The sequence below is a fragment of the Strix uralensis genome, chromosome 2 (assembly GCF_047716275.1).
Source record: "Strix uralensis isolate ZFMK-TIS-50842 chromosome 2, bStrUra1, whole genome shotgun sequence".
NCBI lineage: Eukaryota > Metazoa > Chordata > Aves > Strigiformes > Strigidae > Strix > Strix uralensis.
In genome coordinates, this window is record NC_133973.1 from 53,245,315 (window position 1) to 53,257,517 (window position 12,203).

The 12,203-nt window shown below is 38.9% G+C and overlaps 1 protein-coding gene across 2 annotated transcripts; it reads left to right on the forward strand.

Moving 5' to 3' along the window:
- Positions 1 to 377: 377 nt before the first annotated feature.
- PIGA (phosphatidylinositol glycan anchor biosynthesis class A) lies at positions 378 to 9,647 on the forward strand. Of its 2 annotated transcripts, XM_074858739.1 has the most exons (6): positions 378 to 410; positions 930 to 1,362; positions 1,917 to 2,049; positions 3,182 to 3,314; positions 4,645 to 4,851; positions 6,561 to 9,647. In XM_074858739.1, exons 2-6 carry the CDS (start codon positions 933 to 935, stop codon positions 6,822 to 6,824), a joined length of 1,167 nt encoding a protein of 388 aa, XP_074714840.1. In that variant the 5' UTR covers positions 378 to 410; positions 930 to 932; the 3' UTR covers positions 6,825 to 9,647. The 2 variants fall into 2 exon arrangements, with proteins under 2 accessions (XP_074714840.1, XP_074714839.1); XM_074858738.1 differs by lacking the exon at positions 378 to 410 and having other exon boundaries at positions 629 to 1,362.
- The last annotated feature ends 2,556 nt before the right edge of the window (positions 9,648 to 12,203 follow it).

A 12,203-nucleotide genomic window follows, 5' to 3' on the forward strand; every position in this document is an offset into this window, starting at 1 on the left:
TTTTGTGTGCAAGCTTTTTCTTCTAACAGCAACCGGTCGAGGCAGACTTTCCGCTACAGCAAGAGCAACGCTGTTACAGGAGCGCGGACACTGCGCTGTCCGGTGCCCGGCTGGAGTCCCGGCGGCAGGCCTGAGGCGAGGCCCGCCGCGCCCCTCAGCCCGCGGACGCCGCGCCTCGGGCCCACCCCGCTTCCCTCACGTCCCTTCTCCCCGCCGCTTCGATTGGTTCCTTCTTTTCCCGCGTGACGCAGCGCCGGACGACGATTGGTGAAGGAGGGCTGGAGGCGGGAGCGTTTGACTGCGGGGGGGAGGGAGATGGAATAGCCGAGAGGTTGCCGTGGTGACGGGGCGGCCGTGCCCGGAAATGGGCGGGCGCCGGGAAGCGCCCAGGGAGCGCCGGCGGCCGGCAGGTACGTGCGCGCGCGCGCGCGCGCCCGGACGCATGCGCCCCCCCCGGCCCCCCCCTTCTCCCGCTCCCCCCCCCTTCCCTCGAGGCGGCCGCCGGTTGCCGGGGTGATCGCCCTCTTAAAGGGCCCGCGGCGGCGGCCGCCCCTCGGTGCGTGTTGGTGGCGCTGGCGGGGGCCGCGGTGCGGCCTGTGCGGGAGGGATGGCCGGGCCCGGCGGCGGCAGTGAGGGGGCCGGGGGTCCTGGCGGGCGGGCGCCGGCGAGTGACGGCGCCTTGTGGTTCCCCCGGCAGGAGCGGGCCCGGGATGGCGGCCGGGGGCCCGGCGGGGGGGGCGCACAGCGTCTGCATGGTGTCGGACTTCTTCTACCCCAACATGGGGGGCGTGGAGAGCCACGTGTACCAGCTGTCGCAGTGCCTCATCGAGCGGGGCCACAAGGTCCTGGTGGTCACCCACGCCTACGGCTGCCGGAAGGGCGTCCGCTACCTCACCAACGGGCTGAAAGTCTACTACTTGCCCCTGAAGGTCATGTACAACCAGTCCACGGCGACGACGCTCTTCCACAGCCTGCCCCTGCTCAGGTACATATTTGTTCGGGAGAGGGTCACCATCGTCCACGCTCACAGCTCCTTCTCCGCCATGGCCCACGACGCCCTCTTCCACGCCAAGACCATGGGGCTGCGGACGGTGTTCACGGACCATTCTCTCTTTGGGTTTGCGGATGTCAGCTCGGTGCTCACCAACAAACTTCTGACGGTGTCCCTGTGTGATACGAACCACATCGTCTGCGTCTCCTACACGAGTAAGGAAAACACGGTGCTGCGAGCAGCTTTGGACCCTCGCATAGTCTCTGTCATCCCCAACGCTGTTGATCCCACCGACTTCACTCCAGACCCGTCAAGGAGGGATGACAGTACGATAACAATTGTTGTTGTCAGCAGACTTGTTTACAGAAAAGGTAATGGGGGATAAAATGTAAGTTTATTTTGGTTAATTTTTATTTTAGGGTATGGTAATAAAGATCTTGGTTAGGTACTGCTTACGCTGTATTTGTGGTATGGACTGGGTTTTAAACAGGAATTGTAAAGTGATGGTTCTGAGCTTTTTTGTCTGTGCATTCAAGAAGAAGAAATGTCCGTTTCAGCTGGCGCACGTTGGGTTCAGAGGTGTATTTCTTTTGTAATATTGAAGATAGTGGAAATTGAAATTTGTAAAACGGAAGGTTTGGCTTATATTATGGATATGATTTAGGCCCTAATCTATATATTCTGCTAGAAATGTTTTAACTGTTTTTTATTTAATCAAGCAACATCAATTTAAGTGATTTTTTTTCATATTTGTGTCCTAATAGATCACAAGTTGTCTTTTTTTCAGAATTTTGTGTTCAGCAGTGTAACTGTCTTCAAGAGACTTCTTTTTTTCCTTCTCTTGAATAGAGTTGTAGCAGTAAGCTACATCATAAGTTCTAAAATTAAATACAGTAATGGCTTGCCCTAAATTTTCTACTCTTAGGTATAGATTTGCTTAGTGGTATCATTCCTGAGCTCTGTCAGAAATATCCAGAGTTACACTTCTTAGTTGGAGGAGAAGGACCAAAACGAATCGTACTGGAAGAAGTCCGGGAAAGATACCAGCTACATGACAGGTTTGTTCTATGCATGTCTATGACCCTTAAATGTACTTTAGGGGTGGGAAAGACAACAGCAACACCCTTTCTGCCTGCCCCCTCCTCCCAAAAAACACCAAAAGCTTGAGGCTGGAGGTGAGAACTATTGAAGCCAAGGCAGATAGACCAGACACTTAACTGAAGACTTACAGAGTTGGGCTGTGATCCTGCAAGTTAATTCATAGAAATAGACCCTGTATGAATCTTCACTCGAGTCAGAGAAGCTGACTTAGACATAAATTTATCATATTTCTCTCTGAAACTGTGGTGTGTGGATCACATATTACCATATGGCATAAGTTGTTAGCTAGTTTGTGTCCCTGCTGCTTGTGAGGATGACTGCTAGTAATTTATTTTATTATTTCAGTATGAAACTCTTCAGGGTAGTGCTTATCTAGTATGTGTTCTTGTGGTACTGCAAATATGTTCCCTGGTGCTGCTGTGTTACCGAAGTGTTTCTGTGATGCATATGCATTTGTGTGTTTCTTCAGGGTTTTCTTGTTGTTCAAAGAGTTGTATTGGCAAAGACAGGGTTCTTAATTTTCTGTTTCCTTTTCTCTGTTTTCAGTTGCCCGTTCTGTACTTCAGTCAGTGATTCCTCTGATAACATTGTTTGTTGGTATCATTCTTACTTAGCCTTTTCCGGTTTCCCAGTATCTCTTCAAAGTAATAGATCCTGATTATTGTATCCAAAATACTTTTGCCCTCCACTCCAGACTGAGATTGATCAGACCTCACATTGAAAATTCAGATAATACATCTAAACAAAGGATGACAAATCTTAACTCCATGAAGCCATGTTCTCTTACAGAACTAGAAAGCTCAGTAGCAATGTTTCGAAGGCAGTTGCCATTAAAACAGAGCAACTTCCTTCCCCAACTTTATTTTCAGAAGTTTCTTTTAGTGTAAAAATAAGAAGCAGAGTCTTCTATTTCTTTTCTTCGTTTCTGCAAAAATTTAGAGAAAATGGAACAAAGGTGTCTGTGTTCCTTGTCTCGCTATATAACTGTGAATCATTGGTACATTTTTCAGAATATGTGTAACGCTATACAGCATTATTACTGTCCAAATCTAGTGTTTATCTCTCTTCCCCCTGCTCTCTTATATGCAGGGTACGTCTCCTAGGAGCCTTGGAACACCAGGATGTTAGGAACGTTCTAGTCCAGGGGCACATTTTTCTCAACACTTCCCTTACTGAGGCCTTTTGTATGGCAATCGTGGAAGCAGCAAGCTGTGGTTTACAGGTAAAAAAAGTTAAAAAGAACTCAACTATCTACAACGCATGTATCCATTTTAAACAAAGTTCGTGATTAAGTGGTATGTGCTTGTAACATTTTATTTCATCTGAGGCTCTGTCTTTACAAAGGTGAGCAAATATTATCCCCATTTACAGATTACCTGGATGCTGAGACAGAAGGATTAACTGAAACTGCTTAAGCTCCCAGAAAAAACTTGTGCAGAACTGGGAATATCATGTAAATGAACTAACTCAGTTCTCTGAACTAACCAAACTGCCTCTCCAAAATGCTATTTTGTATGTACTTCTTTACAGAGTTTCGGAGTCGTCGATGTTCATGAAGGTTTACTTTGACACTGCAGAAAAATGGCTTATGAGCATGGGTGACTGGTCAGTCAGGCCTATTGAATTGCCAGACTAAACCTTTGTACCAGAACTGTATTATTCCTGCACCAAGAACTGGCAATTGTTTTCTTATAGTAACTGAGGATGTATTTGCTTTACTATGTAGGGATTCAAGACAAGAGTTGGAGAGAGAGAAAACAGTAAAAGCCGTTTCTGCCTAGTTTACAACTCAGATTGACAAAAAAAGTTAAATCTACAGCCATAAAGAACTTACATTCTTACATTAAAATATAAAGAAACGTTTTTAAAGATTGATAAGAGTGTCTAATATACAAGAAGTTTAGAAAATGTGAGGGACTTTTTTTTTTACTCCAGTATCCTTTGACAGTAGTTACTACCTAGTTGTGGTAGTTCCCCTGTCATCTGTTTTCCTCTCTAGAGGTGAGGAAGTTTAGCAGTTTAGAGATGATTGTGCAATGTGAGTCTTAGTAGTTTCTGACTTTCCTTTTAAAAATAATAATTTAGATTAAAATTACTGAACCTCTAAAGAAATTCTTGTAGAAGGCATAAACTGAAGGTGGATGTGGTAAAACTCTCCTCTCCAAGTAGAGGTAACCGTTTTCATGAGGGACTATGGAGAGAATGTCCAAAATCTGGTTATATAGATTTAGTTGTGTAATGTGAGAAACAACTTCAGGAAAGATGTCTTATAAACCACTTATTAGATGAAGTCTTCTGTTTTGTCATGCTACCAAAGAATCATTCTAAACATTTTTAAAGGTATTATGCTATGCTAGGTCTTTTCTAGGGCTTTGACCATTAGTTTGCATACAGGTAAAATTTCCAAAGCATGTCAGTCTTTATGGCAACCACTCATTGTATTTTTTTTCCCCTATTCTTCTTAAGTGCTGCATCAAAGTGTAATAGCAGTGTCATCACTCAGTTTTATTGTTATGTAGCTATATGTGCTATTTCTTTTGTTTCTTTCAAAGGTGGTGAGTACAAGAGTTGGTGGGATTCCTGAGGTGCTTCCAGAAAATCTCATTATTTTATGTGAACCCTCTGTGAAATCTTTGTGTGATGGATTAGAAAAAGCTATTGTCCAGCTCAGATCAGGAACACTACAATCTCCAGAAACTGTTCATAATAAAGTAAAGACATTTTATACCTGGAGGAATGTAGCAGAGAGAACTGAAAAAGTACGTATAACCACTTCTTTTAAATTCTCTTAAAGTACATTTCTGAAACAGGTGTTTCTTTGAAACATTACTATGTACATTCTCTATGTAATCTCAGTGTGATTTTTCAGTGTGTTTCCTGTCAAACATACATGGTTTAAAAAGGTTCAGAAAGTTGGGGTTTTTTTCTGCAAATACATCCCTAGATCGGTGGGTTTTTTCTGTTTGCACTTTTTTTTCTATGCCATAACTGCTGATAAATATTCTGAAGAACAGCCTAGATCTTGTTACATTTCTACTCATATTTTTTCCAGTCTTCACATTAAGTAACTTTTCTGGCTTAATGGAAAACATGCTGTATAAGATGTATGAAAAGGAAAAGACGGAATTCATGATGTTTTGTCTGGCATGTGCAAACAAGTGGTTTAAAATTATGAGAGGTAGTTTAATGCTGGTAGGCTGAACATAGCTGAATTTACATAGGCTATGGATGTAATGAAAATAAATTCTCACACTTTTGAAATCATATTTCATAATTAGAGCTGCGCTTCAGCGTAAAAACTCTGCTGTTAATGAAGAACGTTAACTGCAATGATGTTAGAAACGACAGATCTCCACAGGCGTTTATGACTTCAGCCCCTATGTTTTAGGCAAGAGAGTAGCTGAATCCCATGCCTCTTAATTACATTGTAGTGTACTCAGATATATATCTCTTACAAGTCTCCTTGAATATCATGTACAACCAGTTTATTGTTTTCCAGTACTGTCAGCACAATTCACTTTATGATTTTGTAACTGCAAGCAATATTTCAACTGCAAAATTTTTATAGAAGTTAGTCTAGATTTCAGTTTCCTTTGTAGCCCTTTCTTAAAAAAAAACCCAATAAAGCACAACTCTGTGAAAGAAAATGTTAAAATAATTGGAAGAAGTATGCATAGAACTTACGTTGTACAAAAGACAGTTGTTTGTTAACCCATTGTTAAGTAACATGTAGGATGAAGTCTGTAATGTTCTCAAGGGAAAAACTATATCCTTTAAGCCTTTTTTGAGTTATGTGTAGTGGGTATTTATGTTTCTATTCTGTGAAACCCAGGTCTATATTTTTATTTTTTTTTTTAGTGGTTGTGGTTAATACGTATATTAAGTCACTAGTAGCATGTATTTGCTTTTCACATTTATTGAATTTTAAGAATTTTACTAAGAATTACTAGTGTTTCTTTAAATGAAGATCAGTATCCTGTTATGATTTGCTTGATTGTTCAAATACAGCGATTTGGAAGATTGCCAACTCGTCTGTGAGTTCATCCATCTTTGTGTTGAAAATCTAGTAATTGCATGTTCAGACTTTTCCTATCACTGGTGTGAATATGAGATTAGAACCCATTCAATTAATTAAAAAAAACCAACCCTCTCTATATAATATTACATGAGAGACATGAAGATTCTTTCATTAAAGAGCCTTCCTATTTAATGAAATAATCTTGAGGTCTGACAAAAAAATAGAATATTTCTTTTCCTTTTTCTCCTTAAATAAATTAACAAATTTTGTAGAACAGTACTCATAAATCAGCACCTAAAATCTGCAAATCTTTTCTGGGGTAATATTTGTCTCATCCAGTAGTTAGGAATAGGCAATTTATTTTGCACACTGACAACAAAGTACTGCCTGATTTTTGAGGTAGAAGCAACATCGTTTTAAGATCTTACTTTCTGTCTTTTCTCCATTTAGGTGTATGACAGGGTTGCAGATGAAGTGGTTTTACCAATGGATGAGCGACTTAACAGACTAATGTCTCACTGTGGCCCAGTGACTGGGTATATTTTTGCTCTTTTTGCTGTTCTGAACTTCCTTTTCTTGGTGTTTCTGAGGTGGATGACTCCAGATTCCATTATTGATGTTGCAATAGATGCCACAGGACCTAAAGGTGCATGGACTAAACAGTATTTTTTTGGGAAAAAAGGGAGAGTTAAAGAAGAACTTCCAAGCTCCTAAAACGCTCAAATGGAGAGGAAACAACACATCAGTTGCTAAAGGTTTTAATGCTTGCTGAGAGACATTACTCTTAAAATTCTTCAGTTTCTTTCTGAAGTTCTTGGAAAGAAACTTGGTTAAATGTCTACCTCAATTTAGGATTATGTTTTAATTTAATTTTGGATTCATGCAAATTTACGGACATCTCTTTTGCACTTAAAGCTGGGAGGAGACGATGGGTTTTTATATGTGTCAAGAGCCTTTGAGACAAAAATACAAGATTTTTCTCAACAACTTGAATATTACAGAAAGTTACTGTAAACTTTAGTGGTATTTGAGAAAGAAAGACACAAAAATTATTAGCTTACAGTAGTCCCTGCTAATTCCTGATATTTACTGTGATTTTTGAGACTTATTTAAAAATATTTAATGAAAAACCCAGCAAAACACATCTTTTCTCTCCTAAGATGAAAATGACACTTGAAATTAGTAATGAAGTCTATTACCATGGAAATTTCAGAGACTTATTTCTAGCAGTTGTGTCCCAGTGACAGTGTTTTGCCTGCATAGTGTTATTATTTTGAGGTTCTTCCCTAGTCAGATTGGATCGTCCTGTTGCTAAATCAAAACTCCATAATGAATTTTTGATATTTTCAGAGGTGCTAAATTTGTCCTGTTCACTTACATGTGTGAAAGTGATGTAAAGCTTATGGCATTTTTTTAAAGTACATAGGTGAAGAAATTATATCATTTAGAGATAATACAGCCTTCAGAAACAGCTCAGGCCTGAAAACTCCTCCAGCAGACTATGCCAAAGTGTGAAGTAACACGTGTGTGTGTGTGTGCAGTGTGTGAGAGAGAGAAAAATCTGTGAAGGGCTTAGCAAGCACCATCGTGCTTGCTTGCTCTCTCTCCCTCTTCCCCCCCCCCTTTTTTTTGTTTTTCTTCTTTTTTCTTTTTCTTTCCCCTTACTTATGATCAAAATGGCATTTCAGCCCATCTCTGGGAGGGACAGTGTTCAGTGTGCTAAATCAGAGACACTGTCAGGCAGGTTCTGCAAGTGAAATCTTGGGAAGGTATCCCTTAAATGGAAATAACCAATAGGTATGCTTTTCATGGAAAGGAAAAAAAGTATACCTGGGGGAATAGGCAACACAACATACCAATGTGTGAGAGGGGGCATTTATCTCATTTATGTCAACCACCTCTGAAACTCCCCCTGCCTAATGCACTGTGTTAATTTCTTTTTCAACCATCACTAAAGACTAAAAGTTCTATGATTTTATGACTCTGAGTATTATGTAGTGATGGATACTTTATTAATATTAAAACTTTGCAATATGAAAATACTGTTTCCAAACCCTTGAAGGGAAGTATTTAAAACACAACTTCTGTCAATATCTTGTTTCTGTAGACATAGTTACCTTAACATCTGACATTTTATAATTTAATTGAACCTATTTTCATGAATCAGAAAGGTCATATGAAATAAACACCATAGACAAAGACAGTGTTCTTTTACTAGAATTTTTAGCCTTTGATATGTAACATACAATATGCATTGTATTACAATTTGAACTTTTCGAACTCTACATGAAAAGTGGAGATCAGCTGAAGTGGTGCCACACAGATTATGGATAAATGGGTGGATTTAAGGTAATATTTTACTTTTCAAAGTTACTTTTTTTTTTTTTGTTCCCAAACATTCAAGTTTATAACAACTTTTTAAAAATAACTGATTATTATTCCAGGGGAATGTTTTTTATATATATATATATATATATATATATAAAATAATATTTTGTTGATTCTGGTTTATTTCTTTTTGGTTTCCTGCAAGACTATAACAGTTTTCAACAGCATTGTGAGAACCTATTCAAAATACTCTCTCGTAGAACATTGTGTACTTATGAATAACATAATAAAACCTTGTTATAGTCTTGCTTACAAGACAAATTTACAGTTTATCTAAAAGTTTATTTATCTTTTCATAAAGAATGGATATTTTTCATTAATATGTGGGAACATACAATTAGAAAATACCGGAATATACTCCATATTGCTGCTTCTCATCACTGGTGGTTGGTCTTCTTATGAGAAAGGTGATTGTTAAACATTCTGCACAAGCTGCCACAAAAATTCAATCTATAACTGGTTTAACTACAAACATGCTGTTTCTCAAGTACTGCAACTTGTATTACACATAATTCTTTGTGGGACTGATTCATTTACCGGCTTTGTACAGTGGAATAAGGGATGATGTCACTGAATCATTTACAGTTTTAAAAAGCATCAGTGGGTAAAATAAAAAAGTTTAAAGAAAATAATAACAACAATAAAAAACCCCAAACAGAGATAATGAGTGTATTTAGAAATGAATAAAATAACTATTTAAAAAATCTAAAATGTTTCCGTTGTGCTTGTAGGTAACATTTGATCATTGTGAAATACTAGAGAAATGTTACCAAAGAGAGAGTGATACTATGTCTTGCATTGGGCAGAGCCTCCTGTGTGGAGGAGGAGGGAACACCCAAAAACCTTCTACATAGAAGAGACCATTGATCCGCAACGAAATTCCATCCCACAGGCACAAGAAGTTGTGTTTCCAATACATTATATGCAGACACTGTGAATTAAGGTATAGACCAAGTGGTGATAACTGAAAATTTTATGTTAAACTAGAACTAGTATCAAGTAAAGTATGATTGTAAGATTTGTCTTTCAGATTGTGTTTTAGTGGATGTGGATGGATTTGTAAGAAGGTAAATAGACTGTAACGTACTTATTTTTGTGGTCAAGTTTTTCTGCATCTTTTAAAAATAAACTTACTTTTTCCCCTTTTGATATTTCTTTCTCTTTGCTAGTCCTTTTTTTAAGTATGCTTAGGCTCATAAACAAATAATTGTAAAAGTGCATCTTTTTGATGCTCCAGTAAAATACAGTCTTTATGTAAATAGAAATAAGAACAAACAATCTCAAAAGAAAATGGTTTTACAAACTTTTTTAAAATTAAAAAATATTTAAATATTTTTAATTTCATTAACTACTGTCATCATATTTACTGTACATCTTTTATGACACTCAGTAGTGTGTTGAGTTTCACAGTTTTTTTCCTAATTACTTGAGCATTAGCATAGCCAGATAAATGGATATTTTTTGTGAAGGGAACAAAATTGAATGCAAGATGTGGTTATACATTTGAATTTACCATTGTACTGAAATTATGCTTTTTTCTTGTAAACTTAACAGATTGGATTGATTTTGGATTCTGACTTGCTTCAACACTGGCATAACTCTCAAGATGATATTTGTGCGGGATTCATTGAACTTTAACCATGCATAAGCTGGTTGTCTAGTACACGCTAGTTCTTTAAGCTGGTTGTTTAAGCAGGGGGAACTGATGGCATGCACCTAAAGAAGGAAGGAGTCATCCCCTGCTAGCACAGGCCTTAGAGGCAGACAGGGGAAAATTAATTACCTGCTGGAATTTGCTGTCTTCCTGCCCAGGCAGCAGCAGGGGTTTAGACAACCAGACCTTACGTGGCGCAATGGGTGGCAGATAGGTGAGATGAATCCCACATCTGCTTGTTTGAGAGCAACCAGTGAGTCACTGTATACATCCCTTTTTAAAAGCAGGAGTGTTGTAAGTGTGGTGACCTAAGGATGCAAATGAGGCAAGGCTTGTATGGGAAGTAGTATCATTTATTAGACCAAACGGAGAGAAGAGAAATAGCTAGGCTCTCCGTACGTCTTTGTTCTGATCTCTTCCCTTCAAGTTAAAGGATTTCTGTTTCCTTTTTTCCCCCAGTTGTCTTTGAATATATTTGATACTCACACTCTCAACTATATACATTAGAAATACATAGCTGTAATTCAAAAAGTGTCTAGTGTAAGAATAGACCAATACCTCTTTCTATTTCTTTGAGAATAGAATCCCACTAATCTTTATTTCCTTGCCAAATTCTTCAGGTCACATCTAACATTTCTCACTGTTGGCTAAAGTTAAGGTGAACCGTAGTGAAAATGAGTTGTCTTCTAAACAGGACTGCCTTTCTTTTGTGCTTATTCCTTGCATGTTTGTAAAGTAAGGGTATATAAACGTTAGCTTTCGAGTTCTTTGGAGGATCTAGCTAAACTGCTTCTATTCATTCACCACCTCATAACAATTTTATTGAAGGATTAATATATTTTCTGGATATTTTAATTTGACAATTACTCTAGCTGAAAGCTAGAGTGATTCATGGAGTAGTTTAGGCATCCTGTAGAAGTTCTCAGTAAGGCAGGTTTTCTACGGGGGACTGACTTGTTCACTCCAGTCTATCAATGGAGTTGCATAATCCATCTCATTCAACTCACAACGATGCTGCCCAAAACAGCGAGTGAAGAAAGATGAGATTCCTGATTCTGCATTGTCGTTGCTCTTCTGTTGTGTTATAGCTGTTCTCATGCCTATGTTGTTCACCTTTCTTTAGTTTCAGAAATACCAGACAGTTCCGAGTGATCACACCAGATCCTGCTACAGCTTACCTGACTACCCCCTTCACCAGTATAAATACTTCCCATGCTGTTCATCCATCTTCCCACTGATGATTTTTTTAAATCCACTGCAGTAATTTTCCTAATGTTCTTGTACACTAAAAGCAGATTAAGAGATTACATGAGTTTTTCTCAAATTACTTCATCATGTAACTAAAAATCTTTAGTTGTCTTGTTCTGAAGCCAGGAGGGTGATTTTGCTACTACACAAATGGAGCTTGTCCTTCTGGAAGAGACATGTTCCTGGGACTACTTCCAAGTGGTCAAACTTCCTCATGGTTTTTTAGTCCACCTGCAGAGCTCTTCACTATTACTGGAATTTCACCTTCCTTTAGGAATAAGAGAATTTCAGTGGAAATCACCTGATCTCCAGTTTCTTGTATTTTTCTGAGGGTTGTGGACTTCTACCAACTATTTGGCAGGCTAATTGTGAAAGAAGATCAATGGATCTCCTTTTCAACCAAAAGTCCATTTTCTGGTTTTCTTTTAAAAGGTGCTGTTCCTTCTTGCTTACATCCTACTGAGTGCCAGTTTTGTAGATCCCACATGAGAAAGATTTGTCCGTCATTTGGGCTGACCTTTTCTTTGTAATTTTTTTTTTTTTTTTTTTCCTCTGCATCCTGTACACCTTTTGCTATTCCTCTGGCTTCAGGAGGAGTGTTTTCATTTATCTCATATTTTTCTAGGGTTAACTGATCATCCCTTTTTTGGTACACCTTTGTTTGCTAATTTCTCCTTTTTGTTTCACAGTTGAGCAAACTTAACTGTTTTTCTCTGATTTCTTAACTGAACTTCTCTTGCTGTGTAATCTGTATCTTCAGCTGTCTTGTGGCAAAGAGTATTAAAGTGACTAAAAATAGGCAA